At 44.1% G+C, this 21,642-nt stretch overlaps 1 protein-coding gene across 3 annotated transcripts in view; it reads right to left on the bottom strand.

Moving 5' to 3' along the window:
* Nucleotides 1-21,642, bottom strand: part of alg6 (ALG6 alpha-1,3-glucosyltransferase) — a 273,870-nt gene that overhangs the window by 233,953 nt on the left and 18,275 nt on the right. Inside the window, exons 14-15 of one of the 3 annotated variants that reach the window (XR_007963631.1) lie at nt 16,149-17,356; nt 15,677-16,113 (exon numbers count right to left, since the gene is read on the bottom strand). Coding sequence is in view for 2 of the 3 variants with exons in the window: in XM_052073440.1 (XP_051929400.1) it covers nt 17,159-17,356 (198 nt within the window). In the remaining variant the exon portion in view is untranslated. Of the gene's footprint in view, nt 1-15,676; nt 17,357-21,642 lie in introns of those variants that run through there. The other 2 variants (XM_052073440.1, XM_052073439.1) reach the window with 2 other exon arrangements.

The raw sequence follows: 21,642 nt of genomic DNA, 5'->3' as shown, positions 1-21,642 counted from the left end.
TGTGCTCTACAAATACCATTCAACTAATTAATCATTTGTCCAAAATAAACACCTAACATGCGTCATGGTAAACTAGTTACCAATTACCTGAATATCGCCAGGGTTACGAGGACGATCATGGGTGTATCAAGTTGGGACAAGCAGTGGGCACAGTTCAGCGACTACCCTCCTTTACGTGCATGTCACCCTTTCTGGTCTGATTCTCACACGCTGCATATGTTCCCGCGTGTTTTGATCTAGTGTGGCTCTTAAAGTGACAGTGCTACATTTGTTAAACAAGGAAGCCTTCACTACAAGCATCTAAGTAAAGTTCCATCCATCCATCCATCCATTTTCTGAACCGCTTAATCTTCACTAGGGTCGCGGGGGGTGCTGGAGCCTATCCCAGCCGTCTTCGGGCAGTAGGCGGGGGACACCCTGGATCAGTTGCCAGCCAATCGCAGGGCACACAGAGACGAACAACCATCCACGCTCACAATCACACCTAGGGACAATTTAGAGCGTCCAATAAGCCTGCCATGCATGTTTTTGGAATGTGGGAGGAAACCGGAGCACCCGGAGAAAACCCACGCAGGCCCGGGGAGAACATGTTCACCTGGTTATATATATATATATATATATATATATATATATATATATATATATATATATATATATATATATATATATATATATATATATATATATATATATATATATATATATATATATATTTTTTTTTTTTTGGGTGGCCAGCATGCTGAGCTGCCATCCGCCGACTCAAAACACAGCACCCCTGTTTGTCAGTACTCACTCATTTTGACTTCCGAAGCCCTACATTTGTTGCTCGGGGGCCTTGTACTGTGGATCCATACACCTTGAGGCCACACATTCTAACCATGGTTCACGAGGGACACCTGTGAGGGTAAAGACAGCTGCAGGGGCCTGGTCTCATGGCCAGGCATTGACAGTGATGACCACTGTCAATGACTGTACAGTGTGCCTCACCGGTGGGAAAACTGGTCAAACTTCACCTTCTCCTCAGCAGCCCTTGGCATGACCGACCAGTCCCTATACTCAAACACAGGTGGATATTTTCCTCCTGGTGGCGTAGGACCTATACTCCAAGTGGCCCGAGGTGCTGCATGCTGGGTCAGTCATGACAAAAGTCATCATGGAAGTCGTGTCCTCCCTGTTCTGCTTTTTGGGGTATACCTTATATGTTATCACGGCCGGAAAAGGACCTCAGGTCATCTCAGCAGATTTTGCAGGTTTCACAAAGGGGAGGGGAATTAAACATTTCAGAATAGCTTTGTATCAGCCCCATGCCAACAGCCATGTGGAGAGTTTTAACCAAACTCTGAAAAATGGATTGAGAGCTCACCTGGTGGATGGCCTTCCTTTCCCCTCTGCACGAGAGTGAAGTTTGTTGCACTACAGAGCAACACCACACGCAACAACTGGAGCCTCCCCAGCCACTCTCACGCTGGGACATGAACTGCAGCTTCCCCTCCAACCGACTTCATGCATTGGCACCCTCCCCGGGCAGCAGGGTTGCAGATCTGTAGCAGAGTATGAAGCGGTGTTTTGATGATTAGCGCCGAGTGAAGCGACCCGCAGTGACTGTATCAGATTGGGTCAGCCGCTCACACAAATTGACCTCATTCTGGATGGCTACAAGATTGGCCGCCTTTTGTCAGGCTGACGAGCCATGTTGGCATGCCAGCCACCGCAGGAGAGTGGCATCACCAGCAACGCATGAATGGAGGCGCGGTAGCGGATCATGATCACTTTGACAAGGACTGTGAACATCGGTAAGGCATCTTCAAGAACAAGGTGAACCAGCTGCGCCCAAGGAACCAGAACCCCCGTCCAGCTTTGGCCTCCTTATTTGGACAATTACGTTACTGACTTTTAATGTTAAGAGCTTAACAAGTGCTTAGCTCATTGTGTGGCAGAATAACCCACAAGGCTAAGCAGGTAAACTGACAGTCTATCTGGTTTTGCTCAGCCCTTGTTTTGTGTGTGTTTTTTTGTTAGTTGGGAAATTGTCCAGGTTCCATAAGGGGGTCGGGAGTGTTAAATATAGCACATTAAATGTGGCAGCAGTATCCCCAAGTATAAGTTAAGTGAATGCTTTCACCTGTTTTGGCAGTTGGAATAAAAGCAGGTGGCATACAAGTCGTCGTCCTCACATTCATGGACACAACAGTTTGTTTTGGATTACAGTGATCCCTCACTCTAACGCGGTTTAAACGTCCGCGGCTTCGCAGTTTAACAGATTTTTTTGTGTGTGCAGTTTAACCCTTTAAATCAGAACGTGTCGGCGGTGCCACGTGTCAACAGTACAGTTTTTCCAAAAACTATTATAGTTATTTGTTGAAAACGTTTTTTTTTGTGCTTAGGCCTGAAAGCAGGTTTTGGTCTTTGGTTTCATTGTATACATAGTTCAGTATTGTATAATAACGGTAAAAAAAATAAAGCTCACTCCTTCACGGATTTCACCTATCACTGGTTCATTTTGGAACGTAACCCCCGCGATAAACGAGGGATTACTGTATTCACAAACAAAGCTCTTAAGAGCTGACAGTTCACTGAATTGATCTGTGTTTGACTGCAAGCAGACACCTGCTGGGACCGTGGGCTCAGTTTGTTCTTCCATGCCAGGACTGGGGGAAAAAAAACTGACACAGAACATCAGAGAAAAGTTTGGGTCATCGAAAGAACATGTGTCCACCCACGTTATTGATCTGACATCTTTCAAACAACAGCTGTGATTTCATTGACAACAAGCGGCAAGCTCAAAATGAAAAGAAGCACGTCAGCAAAGAAAAGGTCAGACAATCCAATTAAGAAATGACCACATGACTTCCCATGGAAGCGCCGAGCACAGAGAATGTGTTTGTAAGCTTCTGAAGTTGACCTTAAATTATTCACATGAATTTGTCGTGTATTGACAAAATCAAGTTTGAGTGTCTAAAAAAAATAAAAAAAAATACATACACCGATTTTTTTTTTAGAGATAGGATTAATATTGATTTGTTTCCTATCATGTTAAATCATTGTCGATCATCGTGATAAATTAACATAATCATAATTAAGTATTAATAACAGCATATTTATAATAATTTGAATGCCTTTATTTCAGAAGTGTGCATCCAACTGGTAGCCCTTTGCATGAGCCAGTACCAAAGCAGTAGCTCTCTCTCAGTTAGGTGACCCCTTTATGGCTGAAGAAAATCCACGCAAGCACAGGGAGAACATACAAATGGCACACAGGAGAGCCCGGGCTTCGATTTGAACCCCGAGCCTCAGATTTGTGAGCCACGCTAACGGTTAGGTGACCGCGCTGCTCCCATCAGTGACCGTGATGTTTGAGCCGGGTCTCAGATCAGTTCAAACATTTTGTTCCATGTACTCACTTGATTTCAGGGTCAGCCTGAACACACAGATGGAGTCACAAGGCGCATTCGATTTCCCAACGACTTCCCCCTCGCGACTACCTCTCGCCACATCTTTTGGCATTTGCCGTTAGTCACATCAGTGGATGCTTGTTTGAGTAAGACAATTATGTTTTCTACGACCTTTGGAGAAAAACAACATTTTTCTCTGGTTACACCAACACATTAGTGAGCAGATTTCCCGGGGAAAGAATTAATTTGATTATTTTAGGCACATATTATGCCTGCAGCAAAGCAATTCTTGTGATCCAATCTTACAATAGTGAATGGTGGAAAGTGAATAGGGCCGATTGTCAGACGGCAAGCTTGTTTTCCGACAAGGTTGTTAGAAATTATGTTAATTCGTTCCAGTAAGAGAGCCGAATCATACATGATGCATTGTGAATCCACACCCCAGGAATGTCACATTTTTGTCACATGGTGAATCTGTGAAATTTATCTCTTTTGCATGAACCTCCTTAAAACAACAGACGTCACAATGTTAACGCGGAGAGCAACCGAGTGGAACTGGGTTTCTGTTTTTTGAAACATGCATTTTAAGCAAACAAGCGATAATTGAAAGTTGCCGGATCCTGAGATGCGATCAGCCGATGGGATCAGTGCAAAAGCTGTAAAGTGGAAGCTTTAAAAAAAATGTAGCATCAGCAGAGGTTTATCACCATGCAAAATTAGCCGACTGTCAGATTAATTACGTAAAGAAAGCTGAATCAAAGGCATGCTGGAAATGAAATATGTGGAGACCGTCAGATTTCCTGGTGCTGTTTATTTGTGAAATAGCACTTGATGAGTAGATCAACAGAAAAAAAACGCTTTCCTTCGTAGACTCAACCTTGTTTGGAGGATCCAAAATACATTTTCAAACTGTTGTTCTCTCTCTTTGTGATGGAAAACAATTTAAGACAAAATGATATCATGTCACTTCTTAGCATCTATGCTGAATGCAAGTTGTGTCCCGCTCGATTTAGACCTAGCAACATTAGGCCCGAAGGCCGAATTTTTACATTTCTTTAAGAAGAGACTCATTCAGCTCGCTTCGGCTCGTGGCTCTTCTACATGAAGAGTGTAACGAATTTACAGTTTACCAAATGGCGGAGACAAATTTGATTTTGTACCAACCCATGAACTGACATTTGTGAATAAGAGGCACAATCTACTTGGAATAGTCAACCCCATTGTAAAAGTTACTCTTTTGTATTTTGGGGTCGAGATTGGGCAGGCATCATGAGGGTCCTACTGCTGGAAACTATTCCAGTTTGATTGTGGAAAAAGAAAAAGGCTAAACTTCAGGCTACAACGCACGCTGTCGTGGCAGTCAAGTAAATCCATGAAAATATTTAGACCCCATTCGACAAATCCGAAGGGATGCAGTGGTAGCAGTGCTTACAGCCATTCTTTGATGTGAACAGAAGTCTCAGCGAGCATTCTGAAAAAGTCACTTTCAGCAAACAATAAGACTTTGAGCAGGTATAAATCCTTCAGGTATTGTTCCTGCATTACAAATACCCACTGTGCCTGTATCTGCTGATGACTACAAAATGGAAAAAAGCACAGCCCTAATAATTCTGAGGCAAGTCCCACACAGCAGCAGCTATTGATTATTTGTGTGTGCCGTGAGATTTGGAAAATTCAATTAAAGGAGTTGTGCAAAGGATTCATAAATTTGGCGCCTCTTCTTCGTATGGAGACATGGTTATGTTCTAAATCAATGCAGCGCATCACAATATATTTTCGTCGTCACATAAAAATAGATAACATTTAAACAGTTCTGCTAACTACAGAAACTTAAATGTGCCCGAAGCTTTTTGGTACAATGAAACACTAAATAAGAGCAGGATAGTAGTTCAAGTTTATTGACATTTTCCCCGTAAAAGAAAAGATCCTTCAAAATATGAAATTTGACTATGACAAAATGGGCGAAAAGGAGGCGGCTCAGCAGTGTATAAATTGATCAGTCTGTAGATGGGGCCACAGAGGGAAAGATTTCTATGAAAGCAGTAGTGGGCTGTCTTACAAAGAAGACTCCTTAAGATATCATAAAAACCCATCACTTTTTGCCGTGTCGTGGGCTGCCAACTCAGGAAGTGCTGGAACGCGGGTGCATCAATCCTCGGAGGCTTCATGGACATACGCCACCTGTCCACTGGGAGTTTTATGCTTTCTGATTGAACACGCGGCTGTAATTAAAGAGAGAGTTGTATATTGGGCTGTTTTGCTGCAATATACAACCAACTTCGATCGGTGCTCCGGATTGCAGTGTGCAATCTTTTCAGGCAGGGATTTGATTTAGTTGAGTGGCATTTTGTTTTCGAGCAATGGTGCAAAATGCACACATTGGCCACAACATTAGGCACACCATCACATTATGGTATATAATTGTACAAAATCTGCCTTGAATGAGTTTTTATTATTCAATATTAGATAGTGGGCGGCCCGGTGGTCCAGTGGTTAGCGCGTCGACCTCACAGTGGTCGTGGGTTCGATCGAGTTTGCATGTTCTCCCCCGGGCTTGCGTGGGTTTTCTCCGGGTGCTCCGGATTCCTCCCACATTCCAAAGACATGCATGGCAGGCTGATTGAACACTCTAAAATTGTCCCTAGGTGTGAATGTGAGCGTGGATGGTTGTTTGTCTCTGTGTGCCCTGCGATTGGCTGGCAACCGATTCAGAGTGTCCCCTGCCTACTGCCCGAAGACAGCTGGGCTCCTAGCATCCCCGTGACCCTTGTGAGGATAAAAGCGGTTCGGAAAATGAATGAATGAAAATGAATATTTCAATAGTATTATTATCCACTGTAACATTTTTCACAGTTTGAAAACACACACTCACACACACACACAGACACAGACACACACACACACACACACGCGCGTCGCAGGGTGTGCTAGAGCCTATCCCAGCTGTCTTGTGGCATGGAGGCGGGGCACACAATCGCAAAAACCATACCTTAAAAACAAATAGTTCTTTAAAGATTCTGTATTAAACTTAAAAGTGAAATACAACTGAACAACTCCCAACAGGCAGTGATTGTTTTGATTATTTCTCCAGGGAACTACGGTACCATACTTTGAGAACCGCTGGTCTGCTGCGTGCTGCATCTTACCGAGGGATATGGTTGGGCATATTGTCTTAAGAGGGAAGTCAATCCAAACATTCAGTTACAACCATCATGGCTCACCCGTTTTCTGGGTTTGGTCATGCGACGTTTGCAAGATGAGCCCGAGGGCACCTTGATGTCGTATTTCAGTCGACAGTGACACAATGGCAGCCTCCTGAGATCGTGAAAATGGGTGGATTACCCATTTTCAACCATCTTTGCTGCTTCATTTAGGTTCTACAAACGCAACATTAACCACAATACAGTGTGGGGGCAAATATTGCATAGAACATTTTTGACTTGATTCTTACCCTTTACAGGAATGTAGACAAAATGAGTGAACCTTTTGCCTGCAACTACAAGATGGCCTTGTTTCTTTCCTTCAGTTTGTACTTTCAAGAAGAATAAGGTGAACTCGCCATGTTCCGTCCAACAATCTTCACAATGACCTCCCCGCCCTCCCGGCAACATTACTCTATTCCATTACAAATCTGGTGTACAAAGTGAAGTTTAGAATTCAATCGCGCACATCCTCATTTGGTTTGAGTGTGTGCTGGAGTTTATCTGCTGACTCAGGCCTAATGGCAGTGAAACTCCTGGACTGGTCGCCATCTTTTGCCAACAGTCTATTCTCTTCATTTCCTAGTGCTTCTCTTAACTGCACTACCTCCAGTGGGCATTTGTGGATGTTTTTTTTTTGTCCAATCATATTTCAACCTCCATATTTTGTCATGTCAATAGCAATGGGACTGTTCCTTGAACCAATCAGATTTCAAATTCCCGTCATTAGTAGCAGTGATTAAAAAAAAAAAAAAAAAGATGGTGGTCCTTCCCAGCATTTGTCTATCCCTGCTATAACCTTGAATCAGAAAAAAGTCAAAGGTGCGTCACAAGCCCACAGTTGACAGAATTGACAGCCTCCTCTGGTCTAACTCCATCATCTGGCCCAGGAAAAGCCCGGTGAAAACACACTTTGGGAAACCTTGGGAAGGGATCCCCTGTCTTGGACGAGCAGGCAGCAATGGATTCAGAGTGGGCAACATTCATCACATATGATGTTCAACTCCAACCTGCTGTTGATTTAAGCACATTCGGAGAGAATTTGTCCCATCCCATTCAAATTTCATTTCTACCTTTGCAGCATGTTGTCTGTTACCGTGTGAGTAAATTTCTGTGGCATATTGAAAACGGTTCTTATGTTGGCCTTATACTTGCCAAATATTCCAGCTTGACAGTTAGTGTAGAGTTTGGAATATGAGTGGGTGCCAGAAGGGTTACGATCATGTTTTCTTCTTTCATATTCCCCAGGATTTTGTTTTGCGAGTCATCTCGGCTGCTTACAGCTCACGGAATTGCTCTTCACCTCCCGTGAAGCGCCGGGCGTATGAACCCGCTCAGGTAAAACTGGAGGCGGATGTCGAATGTGCGCTGTCATTCGCGCGGGCGAGACGTCTCGGATGCCGTCATTTATTTGCCCAACGTGCGTCTACGATGTTTAGTCGCGAATCATCCGTCATGTATGCCGCGTCCATTCTCTGCCAGGCAACTTGACACATTTTGATTGCACACAAGAACCCCAATCCAGCAACTTTGCGCAAATAATGTTCTTGCCATCAGCAACTGTCGTCTCATCTGTGCCTCAAGCTGTTGCGATGCTGCCCACCTCTGCAGTTTCACACCTTGGAAAAGTAAAAGTGTGTGTGCGACGGGATTGGGTCCGGGGCGCAAGCGAAGGGGGGTTGGCAGGTTTACGACACAGTAGTCTCTTTATTTGGCGGTGCCTGGGAAGGCCGAGGCCTCTCGCCGCACAAGTCGACCCAAGCAACAGCTGCGCTTCGCACCAACATTTCCTATTTCTGCCTAAGGTGGATCGTGTAACTCTCACTTTATCGCCCTTTAGAGGCCACGTGAAGGACAAAGCCGGCACAACTGTAAACATAACTAATGTTTTCATTCAGGCCCCTCAGGAGTGTCATACAGATTTCCAACACACTTGCAAACGGCCACCGCGAGTGTCGGCCTGATAAGTGTAAGTGGCCCCAAGTTTCTCATGAATGCTTCCTTGATCTCCTGTGAGTGCAAAGTTTCACTTGGGAGAACACGGGAAGTACTCAATGTACCATCTTCTAATCCTAAATGATTTGCAATGCAGTCTTGGCGACCTTATTTGTCACTGTGGGAACAAATATTGTCTTTTGACACATAATCAGGGACTAAATGTTGAATGTGACAGTCACAAGATGATTTGCTGCTTGCATCAAGTCGATTTCAAAAGCTTCCCTGTTGTTCCTCCCGAATGGAATCACAAGCCTCAATTGCTAATTTCTTCAGAATCAGAATCAGAATCATCTTTATTGGCCAAGTATGTAGAACACACAAGGAATTTGTCTCCGGTATAACACGCTGCACTAGTATCATCGTAAACAACAAAATCATTGAACCATTTTAGAGTAACCAGTAGTTTTGTAGTACCATTTTGTGGTGCAAGAAGAGTGACTATGTCAGTGACTGTTTAAGGAGTTAATGGCTAGAGGGAAGAAGCTGTTTAAGTGTCTGCTGGATTTGGTGCGCATGGATCTGTAGCGTCTGCCTGAGGGGAGTGGCTGAAAAAGGTGGTGGGCAGGGTGCGGGGGATCCAGGAGGATTTTCCGTGCCCTTGTCTTGATTCTTGCAGTGTGCAAGTCCTCAAGATTGGGTAGGGCGGTGCCAACGATTTTTTCTGCCGTCCTAACTGTCCGTTGAAGTCGGATTTTGTCCTTTTTTGTGGCGGCCCCAAACCAAACCGTGATGGAAGAACACAGGATTGATTCGATGACTGCCGTGAAGAACTGTCGTAGCACCTCCTGTGGCAGGCCATGCTTCCTCAGCAGCCTCAGGAAGTACATCCGCTGCCGGGCCCTTTTCAGGATGGAGATGGTGTTGACTTCCCACTTCATGTCCTGGGAGACTGTGATTCCCAGGAACTTGAAGGTCTCGACGGTTGACACAGGGCAGTTGGATAGTGTGAGGGGCAACTGAGGAGAAGAATGTTTCCTGAAGTCCACGATCATCTCTACAGTCTTGAGCGTGTTCAGCCCGAGGTTGTGTCGGCCGCACCAGAGCTCCAGCTGCTCCACTTGTTGGCGGTACGCAGACTCGTCGCCGTCTTTGATGAGACCGATGACCGTGGTGTCGTTTGCGAACTTTATGAGTTTGACAGCTGGATCTGTTGAGGTGCAATCGTTTGTGTAGAGAGAAGAGCAGTGGCGAGAGGACACATCCCTGTGGGGCTCCAGTGCTGGTGGTGCGTATTGATGATGTTGTTGCTCCCAGTCTCACCTGTTGTGTCCGTCCCGTCAGGAAGCTGAGGATCCACTGGCAGATCGTAGGGGACACACCGAGGTGGAGTAGTTTGGGAGTGAGGAGTTCCGGGATGATGGTGTTGAACGCAGCGCTGAAATCCACAAACAGAATCCTTGCGTAGGCCCCTGTGCTGTCGAGGTGCTTGAGGATGTAGTGCAGACCTATGTTGACTGCGTCTTCCACAGACCTGTTTGCCCGCTAGGCAAACTGGAGAGGGTCCAGCAGGGGTCCAGTGACATTCTTTAGGTGGTTCAGCACAAGGTGTTCAAAGGACTTCATGACCACAGACGTCAGGGCGACAGACCTATAGTCGTTCAGTTCCGATGTTGCCGATTTCTTGGGAACTGGGATGATGGTAGACTGTTTGAAGCAGGATGGGACCTCACACAGCTGCAGGGATCTGTTGAAGATTTGTGTGAAGACCGGAGCCAGCTGGTCAGCGCAGACTTTCAGGCAGGAGGGGGACACTTTGTCGGGCCCCGGAGCTTTCTTGATCTTTTGCTGCTTGAAGAGCCGTCTCACGTCCTGTTCGTGGATCTGTAGTGGAGAAAAAGAGGGTGTGGGGGTAGGTAGAGTGGTTTCTGGTAGAGGTGGGTGTGTGTGGGAAATGGGGGTGTCCTTTTCAAATCGGCAGAAAAACATGTTTAGTTCATTAGCAAGACCCTTATTGTTCACTGTTTGGGGGGATGGCATTCTATAGTTAGTGATTGCTTTCAGGCCATTCCATACAGATGCAGAGTCGTTAGCAGAGAACTGGTTTTTCAGCCTCTCTGCATAGCTTCTCTTTGCGATGTTAATTTCCTTTGTCAATTGGTTTCGGGCATGTTTGTACAGTGCCCGATCTCCACTTCTAAATGCGGCCTCTTTCTCTTTCCTGAGTTGCCTGAGTTTGGGAGTAAACCATGGCTTGTTATTGTTGAAGGAACGGAAGGACTTCGTTGGTACACACATGTCCTCACAGAAACTGATGTATCATGTTACAGTGTCTGTGTATTCATCCAGTGTGCCCGTTGAAGTTTCAAAGACGCCCCAATCAGTGCAGTCTAAGCATTCTTGTAGAGCTAGCTTTGCTTCATCTGTCCATTTTTTCACAGTCTTAACCGGTTTAACACATTTGAGTTTCTGTCTGTATGTAGGTATTAAGTGGATTAAATTGTGGTCAGAAAGACCCAATGCTGCACGGGCGACCGATCGGTATGCATTTTTGATTGTTGTATAGCAGTGGTCTAGAATGTTGCCTTCTCTGGTGAAACAGTCGATGTACGGCTTATATCTGGGAAGTTCACGGTTAAGATGTGCTCTATTAAAATCGCCCAAAATGATCAGGGGTGACTCTGGGTATTTTAGTTTGAGTTTGTTTTCTTGTTCGGCTAGTGTTTGTATCGCCGTGTTAGCGTTAGCTGGTGGCGCAATGTAAACACTGACTAGTAAAAAGGAGGTGAACTCACGTGGCGAGTAGAATGGCTTGCAGTTTAAAGACAGCGACTCCAGGTCCGGGCTGCAGTGTGCGTCGAGCTTCGTGACATCAGTGCACCATTTTTCGTTGATATAGAAGCAAATCCCACCACCTTTCGATTTCCCTGATAGCTCCGTGTCGCGGTCGGCTCGGAGAAGGCGGAAGCCGGGTAGATGTAGCGCGGGATCTGGATGGCGGTCACTGAGCCAGGTTTCAGTGAAGCAGAGCGCAGCAGAACGTGCAAATGTTTTGTTGGTCTTTGTGAGGAGAAGAAGTTCATCCATCTTGTTTGGCAGAGATCGTAGATTAGCAAGATGGATCGATGGGAGCGGGGTTCGAAATCCGCGCTGCCGGAGCTTGACGAGCACGCCGGCTCGCTTCCCCCTCCTCCGGCGGCGTTTCCATGCTCCGTACAGCGCAGCCGCTCCGCTCGCGATTAGCTCCGAAAAACCTTGTGGATTTTCGTGTGCTGGTGAAAAAAGACCGAGCGTAGACTCCACAATGCGCAGCAACTTTTCCCTCGTGTAAGTAAGCCGCTCAGGGTCGCCAAAAACAAACGAAAATGACAAAAACAGGGATAATACTAGGGAGCGTGTGACCGAGGCTGCCATACCTGTCGGCGCCTGATGACGTCTTCCATTTTGCTGTTCATTTTACATTTGGGATTTATCGCTTAACACATAAATTCTATTTTCATGGGATTTATGTGTTTGAGCATGTGCTTTTCGTTAGATTACATTGTTTTCTGTTCTCAAAATTAAAAGCAAAACTATGTTTGGTTCACACGATCCATCGCACGAGGAGATCATTCCAAACATTTATCAGGGAATCACGTTAGTAGAATACCATCAGTATTTTCCTGCCACTGCAATAAATATGTTAAATTACCGATAATACACCTGTTTAAGGGTGGCCCGGTGGTCACAGTGCAGAGGTTCGATCCTCCCTGTGTGGAGTTTGCATGTTCTCCCTGGGCCTGTGTGGTTTTTCCACGGGTACTCCCGTTTCCTCCCACATTCCAAAAACATGCATAGCAGGCTTATTGAACACTCAAAATTGTCCCTAGGTGTGAGTGTGAGCGCGAATGGTTGTTCGTCGCTGTGTGCCCTGCGATTGACTGGCAACCGGTTCAGGTTGTCCCCTGCCTACTGCCCGAAGACAACTGGAATAGGCTCCAGCACCCTTGTGAGGATAAGCAGGTCGGAAAATGGATGGATGGATGGACACCTTTTTAAAAGTACAATGTTGACACAATGTGTGGAAAGTGTACCATAATTGCTTTGTAGGTGCTTGGTTTTTGTTCTTTTTTTGGGCCGCTAAAACAGAGATGGGCTAAGTATGGCCCACGAGGCATATATAGCCTGGTTAGGGGATGTAATCTAAGGGTTGGTCAGTAGATTTTGGCTAAAGTAGACTGGGGGATATTTTCAGAGAGGAGCGAAAGAGGGCTACTTTGTGTTGAAAGAACTCTTCAGTATTGAGTCCTTGTATAAAGACATCACAAGAAAGAGAATTACTGCTGCAGAGGCTGCCATCCCAAATGCCAAGCCAAAACGGTGGAGGAGGAATGTGCTTTGGTGGTCTGAGGAATGTAGTGAAGCGATCGACCCCTTTCCGTGTTTGTCAAAAAAGTGGTGTCATCGGAATGCGGCATTTGAGAACGTGGACACAGGCAGACTAAAAGTGCGGGGAGGATGTTTCAAAGTGACCCGATGTCCAATCCATGGCCACATATTCATCTGTATTTAGTGGAGACACCCAGTGTTTACACGACAGAGAAACTGCGAGCCACTGGATGGATGCTTTAAAGTATGTGACGTGGAAATGTACAGACCATAAGAAATCACAATTTAGATTCACAGTTTCACGTTTTGAGAGTTTTACTCTCATCTGACTGTCGTTTGCTTGGCTCCCAGATTCTCACACTATCGCTGCTGACGGACGGCAGGCTTCCCCTTTGCCTTTTCCCTTATTCAAGGTTAGCCGACAAATTTTGGCACTGTATCATTGTCTTCTGCATCGAAGAAATTTGATGAAATGTCTGAATGTCCACAAACCTATCCAAATGATGTGTGACACGTCGACATAAGAAAGCAAGGTAGCTTTCAACCCTTTGTGGATGGTCAAAGGTGAGTTGTCCCGCCAGGTGTCCGCTAAACTAAAATATTGCATGAAAACCATCAAACTGAAAACGAGGCGATGGGAGATTCCACTGTACGTCAAATCTAAAAATAGACGGGGCAAACACATTCTTAACAAATCAGCGGGGTTTTCTGAGAGGAGCGCAAAACAGATCTGCGCGACGCGATCACTCAGTATACGGCCCCATGAAAAATGTCGGAAATTAGTTAATTTTTGTCTTACCTGCTCATAAGACGAACACCAGCAGTTAAGTCATTTTGATGTTGCTCAGGTCCAGGGGTAAATTGCTAAGATAAACATAAAAAAACTATAATGCTAATGAAGAACTTGGGTTACTTGTGGCGAGTGTGGACGCAAGCTCAAAGCTGCAGTCGTTACTAACACACCATGGCCATTTTGCCACAATTCTCCGACGGCTTACTCCAAGTTTCAAAACATAGACGTTAAACAAAATGGCCGTGATAACTTACCAGAAATGAAATGAGCACTGCGAACGCAGGCATCCCTGTTGACGTCCTCGGTCCAGTATGTATGTTGAAAAGCCTGCAGCCACAGGCTCCTGCTTTTTTCTATTGGAATTAAGAAAAACTGCAACAACCTTCCCATTTCAATCTTCCCAGCCAAACAATGTATGTCTACTGTTCTTTTGCACCAATGATATGATGACGTAGAATGGAAAGGGATCTATTTGACATCGGAATAAGACTTTCAGAAAAGATGCATAATTTAGAAAACTTACACACTCCACAGTATGTATTAAAATCTTGTGTCATAGTCAGGCAAGACAACAACCGAGGAGTCAGAAAGCGGGTTTTGTGGAGAAGTTCCAGTGATTTAAGTTTTAAACTTCTATTTTTATTTTGGATAGAATAGCCTCAAATAGGAGAATGTGATCGTTTAGGATTATCCAGACCCACACTCCATTCCAGAAGGTGGCAGTGATCCACCAAAAGGTCTTTGCCATTCACCGTGAAACCGACGAAGAACAAGAAAAAGAAATGCCACCATGTCCGGTACTGTTGCGCTGCGTGCTAAGCTATAAAAATGTCAACATAAAAAGAAAAGCAAGATGGCAAGGATCCATTTGTTTTGGGTTGTCCACAAAAATGATGTGACAAAAAAAATGAAATAAAAAAGCGCAGACATTGAAGTAGATATCCTTTTCTCTCAAGATACAATATTGCGAGTGGAATCTACTTTTCCCCATTTGAGAGCTCAGGTATGTCAACTACGTCTAATGACACATTCCTCATAGTCACGTTAAACTCATGCCTTCACAAAGATGGCATCATATTCATGACCCGTGTGAATCAAAATTGAGCCATTTAAAGCATACTTTTCCAGATGTTTATTGGGAGCTCATTCGATGAGGAAAAAGAGGAAAAGCAAAACCAGGCAGTGCGTCTCTTTGATTTCATGTCAACCGCATAAATCTGAGACAGTCACTTCCCAAACAAGCATGTATACTAATATGTATAATATTATAACATGTATAATAATAATAATAATTAAATGATGTGAAATACAATTGTAAATCGCACTGCGATTTATCCATTTTGTGTTTATACTGCACTTAATTGAACGGTGTTTGTTGTTTTTTTTCTTCTTTCTACCTACATTCTTGCTGCTGGAGGCTGTAAATTTCCCCAGTCTGGGACAAATAAAGTATATCTTATCTTATCTTATCCAAGTTATTAAATGGATCAGATTTTGTCCCCATCATTTCAAAGCAAGAACAAAGCAAATCCGAACTTGGGCTGCCCTTTATTGGCCAGCGGCTCAGAGCCTCTGATGCTCCAACACCTCTCACTGACCTGCTAACATTTATAGTTGTAATGGGTTTTTTTATGCCCATGTCATTAACTCGGAGAAAGATTGGAGAGAGAGCGAAATTGCATGTTTCGTTTTTGCTGTGGTATTTCAAGTTTATAGCATTATCCACTGTCACCTTCCATCATCTCTTTTAGGGCCTGTCCGGTCGCTGGTTTTGTGTAAAATGTCCACGTCTTGTAAGGTGGCCTTTAGTGTTAACAAGGGCTTGAAATAAATGTTTAATATTGTTGAGTAAAACCCTTCGGCGATGTCATTTGTGTCTAATTACCGGCTCTGTCGCTTCCTAATACTCAGTCGCGGTCGAGAAAAATGAATTTGTTGATATCATTGCTCGTAATTGTCTAATTTAATAAGGAAATATAGGGCTGGTGTTCACTTGGGGTTGCAGGCAACTTTATTTTGTTTTCTGATTAAAATACATCTGTACACAATCACTTGCATGGCATGTAAAAAAAATATGCAGTCTAAAAAAGAAAAATAGTGCTAAGCACCATCCATTCAGTCCTTTTAAGATGACGAGTTAATTCCAAGGAAAAGGCAATTTCACCAAAACGAACAGCTTTGCAAAGAATTGGATACAATTGCCAGGAGAGAAGTGACATGAAATCTAGCTAACTATTCTCATTCTACTCATTAATTTGGGTGAACCTCTCAAGCAGGGGTGGGCAAACTTTTTGGCTCAGGGGCCACATTGATTTCGAAATTTGGCAGATGGGCCGGGTCAGCACAAGATACGGTTCATATAAAAAACTGTATATGTTGACAGTCCATACCAAACATCAACAGAACAAAAGCATTAAAGTATTACCTTTTTTTTAAAAATAATGATAACAGTGAACCAACTGTGGTATATGTCCTGTATGAACGTCCAAGTATGTTAACAACATACATGTGTGACAACACAAGCAACAAAGTGCAATAATATATTGCCCCAAACCTGCAGCATACAGTACAAGTAGGTGACAAAATATACCATAGTTGGGACTATTTGCTACAAAATGACACAAGTAAAAGACCTGGTGGTTTCTTTCCACTCACTCACTGCATCAAACTTGACCTCTTCTCGATCACCACACAAGACAGCGTTGCTAAGCTGATGTTGTGCAATGAATTTTTGATGCCAGCCACGGGACGCTTCAAAGTCTTCGATGCCCATAGTTACTGTTATGGAATTCGCTTTCTCTCTTATTAGCGGTCCAGTTTGTGGAAAGTATTTAGCACGATAACAGTCGAGCCATACCAGGAAACTTGTATTTACTCGACTGTCCGTCGAGCCGCAAGCAATTCACTCTGAGTATGGAAACAAAAAAGGAACACAGCCACTTTCACATTAGGTTTTGGTTGAATAAAATTTGGATTCACCCTTGAAAACAGCAGTTTGTGAGGTGGGATGAATGCTGGTCCATCGCACGTGCCCAATCGGACCCAAAAACAAGCCAATTTCACAATGGCAAGAAAGTTTTGAAAATGTCTAATTCTTGATCCTTGGAGTATTTTGACAAAAAGCATGTCATAGACACGTAGTCCTTCACTGTATGAAATTGTGGGAAAATGCATCTTACAGGCATGTCCTTTTACATAAACAGTTTATGACAGACAGGAATGTTAAAATGTTACTTGAAAATTGCCTAGTAGGAACAAATCAGAGATTCACTCCTAGCTGGAATGCAAAGCGGTTGGACTGCTACATTTCACTGAATGTGATTTGTTTTTCCAAGATGGCCAATTAAGGGCTTGTACAAGAATTGTATATAAAGACGTGTGTGTGTTTGCGATTGGCTAGCAACCAATTCAGGGTGTCCCCCCCACCTACTGCCAGAAGACAGCTGGGATAACCTTTGTGTCTACAAGATTTATTTGTTCTTCTTCTGGCCTTTTCTGCTTGGCAGTGGACTGAATTGGACGACGTTGAAGTACAGAAATGTCCCCAAGAAATGAACGAAAGAAAAAGTAGAGACGAGCACAGGAAACAAGTCGGGCAAATGAGGTGGAGGTGGGAGAGCAACGCTGGCGATGCTCAAACAGGCCATGGCTGAGAGGCTGATATAGAACTGGAAGGCAAAAAGACGGGTTCTCATTAGTGAGGGAAGAGACGACGAAAACATTTCAAAACTAGAGTGGATTTCCAGATTATTTTATAGTCTTGAAATTGTGTATTTCTTATAAACCTGCATTTGAGAGACAAATTAGTTATTTCCAACTCTAAAACAGTTTTCAAAACCTGGTCCATTTTCTTTCTGGACCATCTTTGTCCTCAGCAGTAATGCAAGGCAGAGGCCGTAATACCAGCAGGAGTGGAGTAGGGTTTCACAAAGATTCATTCAGCCGAGTATTTTATTGTAACACTTGAATTGAGTTGAATCACTATGATTTCACAGATGCTGCGGCCCTACACTATGTGACAATATTCATCAGTGACACGTCATGAATTAAAGTCTCGTGTGTTCAAGGAATAGACATTATCGAGCAATTTCCCCTGGCTTATCCTGTTCAGGGTCACGGGGAGCTTGAGCCGATCCAACGTAACTTCAGAAAGGAACGGAAGACAACTTCCTGAATTGATCGCCAATCCCAGGCCATACATACGTTGGTCATCGTGATGGGGTGAACCCATGATGCCTGCTCGCTAACGGGCATCGAATTTCTCTAAACCAGGGGTGCCCAACCTTTTTTGACAGAAGTTCAACTTTCAAGCTCCTGTGATCGACCCACTACAGCACTTACATGCCATGATGAGCAACAGCCATAATTGGCCCCGAACACGAACGAAACACAACAATAAAGTACATATAAGAGCTTGTAAGTTTGTAAAAAGGAATCAGTACCTACCTTAGTCGAGACCTGTCGCGGCGGCACAAGACACACTTTGGCAGCGTCTTCAGTGCAACAACGTCACTCTTGTAGCTCACGTGTATCATTTTAATTTTTTTCTCCTGGCACTTTAGATTCCCATTCTTTGCCAGTGCCATTGGTGTAATGTACATAAAACAAACTTTGAATGAGAATAATAAAAATTAAAAGTCTGCAAGTGCAGACTGCTGACCGCAAACAACTTCCAGTGATGCAGTTCACACGCCGCCGTAGGTTAAAGGTGACCTGCTTTGATTAAGAAAACCTTTATTAGTCTCGCAATGGAGAAATTCCAGATTCACAGCAGCAAAGTTATGAAAGGAAGAAGTAGAACAACAAAAAAATAGGAGCTGCTGGAAAGGCAGCCACTCTCGCGGCGCCATTTTGAAGTCAAAATAACAAAAATAACACAAGACAACACATAGGACAGAGACAGTCGTGCAATCTTCACCACTTTTCTGCATACACTTTGTTGTCTGAAGCAGTTATAGATGAAAGAGGAGAGGATCAAAGTGTCCTTTCACCAGTGGATCAGAGACATCATGCTGAAAAATGTGCACACGTCTGCTACAAGCAAAGTTTTGAAAGCAAACACGAAGCTGTAGCGTCCATTGACGAAAAGAGATTAGTTCACTTCTCCTGTCCCACATAATCCGCTTCAAACTCCAAGCCGCGACTCCCAGCTCCAAATCCGCATCGGCACTCCGCGCCAACGCTCCTTTCTTCTCATCATCGGCTCCTCAAGACCTCCATCCATCCAGCCGCAGACCGTTCAACAGCACCAATCTCTCCGCTGAACAAAGCGGGGCTGTGAAAAATGCTGCCCATTACAGGCGCAAGACACAAGCGCCCCGGGACTGTCCAGCAACGACAGTCAAATGGCGCCGACATTCCTCCAGTCAAAAACAGTGCTGGTATACCCATGCTGCCGAGAAGGCGCAACCACCAAGCACAGAGTCTCCTCCTTGATGAATGTCGTGGCCAAAAAATGCTGAAAAAGGTCCACATCAAGTCCACACGACGTAACAACAAACACAAAGTGACAAAAGAAACACAAGAACAACAAAAAAAGCAAGGCTCATGAGAGCACTTGCTGACGGCTGCCTACTCGGGCGCCATCTTGACTTATATTTGTTATATTATTTAATTTTTTGAAATACTATTTTTGTGAAAGTGAAACTGAGGGGATGCTTAGGGTGCAGTGTGCACTGACATAAAAATATAGAATATTAATAACACGCACACATCTTTTTTTTTAAAATCTATTTTCCCCTAGACTCCCACGATCGCCTTGGGACCAGTTCGCGGGCTACCGGTCGATTGTGATCTACTGGTTGGGTACCTCTACTCGAAACAGTTCATCCTCATCGCTCCTTGACCGTTTTCCTGGACTCCGAGTTGCAATTTTAGGTGGGAGGGGCGAGAATATAAACACAATCGGGCACAGAGGAACTTGCAACTTGCAAACAGAGAATCAACAACAACCCGAGACCCCACAGCTGACACAGCACATCAAAGCAAAAATCAAGCAATCCGGTTCGAGGAATTGCCCGAAGATTTCAGAAACGTCATTGTGACAAGAATACAACCAAATAACAAATCCTGCTGCACAGTGATTGCGACCATTTCTAAATGATCAGACAACTTGGTACTAATCCAGAACTTCCCCGCTGATATCTTCAAAGAATCTATGGAAGCCAGCCAAAATGACTGCTGGATTTTCAGTCACCAGTGAGCTCAAGAGAGAATGTTTCTACCAATTCCATTAATTATAAAGGCCACTTCCCTCTTGGAAACATAAGGTCAAACGAGAACAAAATATCAATCCTATCTTTAAGATCTTCAGGCAGCACCTTTAATCTAATGTGTTTTTTGTTTTGCTTTCCTATGCACCGTCAGTGATATTATCCCGTGTTGAATCACAGGACTGCTTTTTAAAAAAGTGTGATCCCGGGGATAGTTTAAAAGGACACTGTTGTGTTTTTAAAGATAAAATTAAGATCATTTGCATGAGGTAAGTAGGCTGCTTAGTAACATTTGTGCAATTCGGGGTGGGGATAATTTCTTAGATGCATCGTGCTTATGAATATTGCCGCACATCTCTGTTTGTCCTACGTTACAAGTTTTATGCAATTTAATCTCCACACAGATATATGCGATGTTCCCATGAAGAAAGTATTTCCAATGTAACCCCAACCCCATCCCAAAAGAAAAAAAAATGGCACCTCTGTCTAAAAACTAACTGTTGTAATGTGACTATGATTTATCAAACCAAGCAGTAATTAAATTTGCCACCAGAGATGCAAACAGCTGATGGTGAGAGTGACATCACTTCTATGTCTATTTAAGCTTTATGACCCGAAGATAAATCAGCGAGTACGATGGAGGAAACACCTCGTGCTCACGCCCACCCTGCTAGTCCAAACCTATGAAACCCTATCGCTGTCACTGATGCTCGCTATTTATGCTGCTTGTGTAAATAAATACATCTAGGCAAACGTGTGTTAATGACACACGCTATAAAAAGACACTTTCTCTTAATCTCCGACACTCTACCGGTGCCCCTTTTGCGATGGGCCTGGCCCTGCAGTCACACCGTACGGTGCGAAAACTTTTAAGAAACAATTCTTAATCATGGGCTTGGGAGATGTTTTCATTGGCTGAAAAACACAGCTAAGAGTGGCACCGAATCTTTCTTGATGAACATTTTTCGGCTCATTCGGATAGAATTACTAAACCTACTAGCTCTACATCCTTATCCCCCGCAGTGATGAGGTTATGCAGTAAAACTCAGTTATGTGAAACACATGCGCCGCATCACACCAAGTCCCAGTTTTTAATATTTTTGTTACAGAGGGTAAATGACTTCGTTAAATCATAAAATACTTATGCTGTGGAACCTTGTTCAGCCATGTTGCCCAGGCCTGCTAAGCACATTATTTTTACAAAGGTATTCATTTAATCTTTACATTGACCAGTTTATTTGACCTTTCAATAGTTGCGTTGACTTCTTATTAAAGATGAAGTACCGGTACTCTATGTTAAAATAAAATGACCTAAATTCACCCTTTTTTCCTCTGGGTCATTATTTAAAATACTGTAAATAAATAAATGAATGGACACTATGGCGGCCCACTGGTCTAGTGGTTAGTGTGTTGACCTCACAGTGCAGAGGTCGTGGGTTCGATCCTGGTTTTGGCCTTCCTGTGTGGAGTTGGCATGTTCTCCCGGGCCAGCATGGGGCTTTTCTGGGTACTCCAGTTTCCTCCCACATTCCAAAAACATGCGTGGCAGGTGCGAGTATGAGCGCGGATGGTTGTTTGTCTCTGTGTGCCCTGCGATTGGCTGGCAACCGGTTCAGGGTGTCCCCCGCCTACAGCCCAAAGAAGGCTGGGATAGGCTCCAGCACCCCCCCACCCCACCTTTTGAGGGTAAAGTGGATCGGAAAACGGATGGATGAATGGAAATATACAGAATAGCGATGAAT

The sequence above is a fragment of the Hippocampus zosterae genome, chromosome 8 (genome assembly GCF_025434085.1).
Source record: "Hippocampus zosterae strain Florida chromosome 8, ASM2543408v3, whole genome shotgun sequence".
Taxonomy (NCBI): Eukaryota; Metazoa; Chordata; class Actinopteri; order Syngnathiformes; family Syngnathidae; genus Hippocampus; species Hippocampus zosterae.
This window is presented reverse-complemented; position numbering and strand designations above follow the sequence as displayed.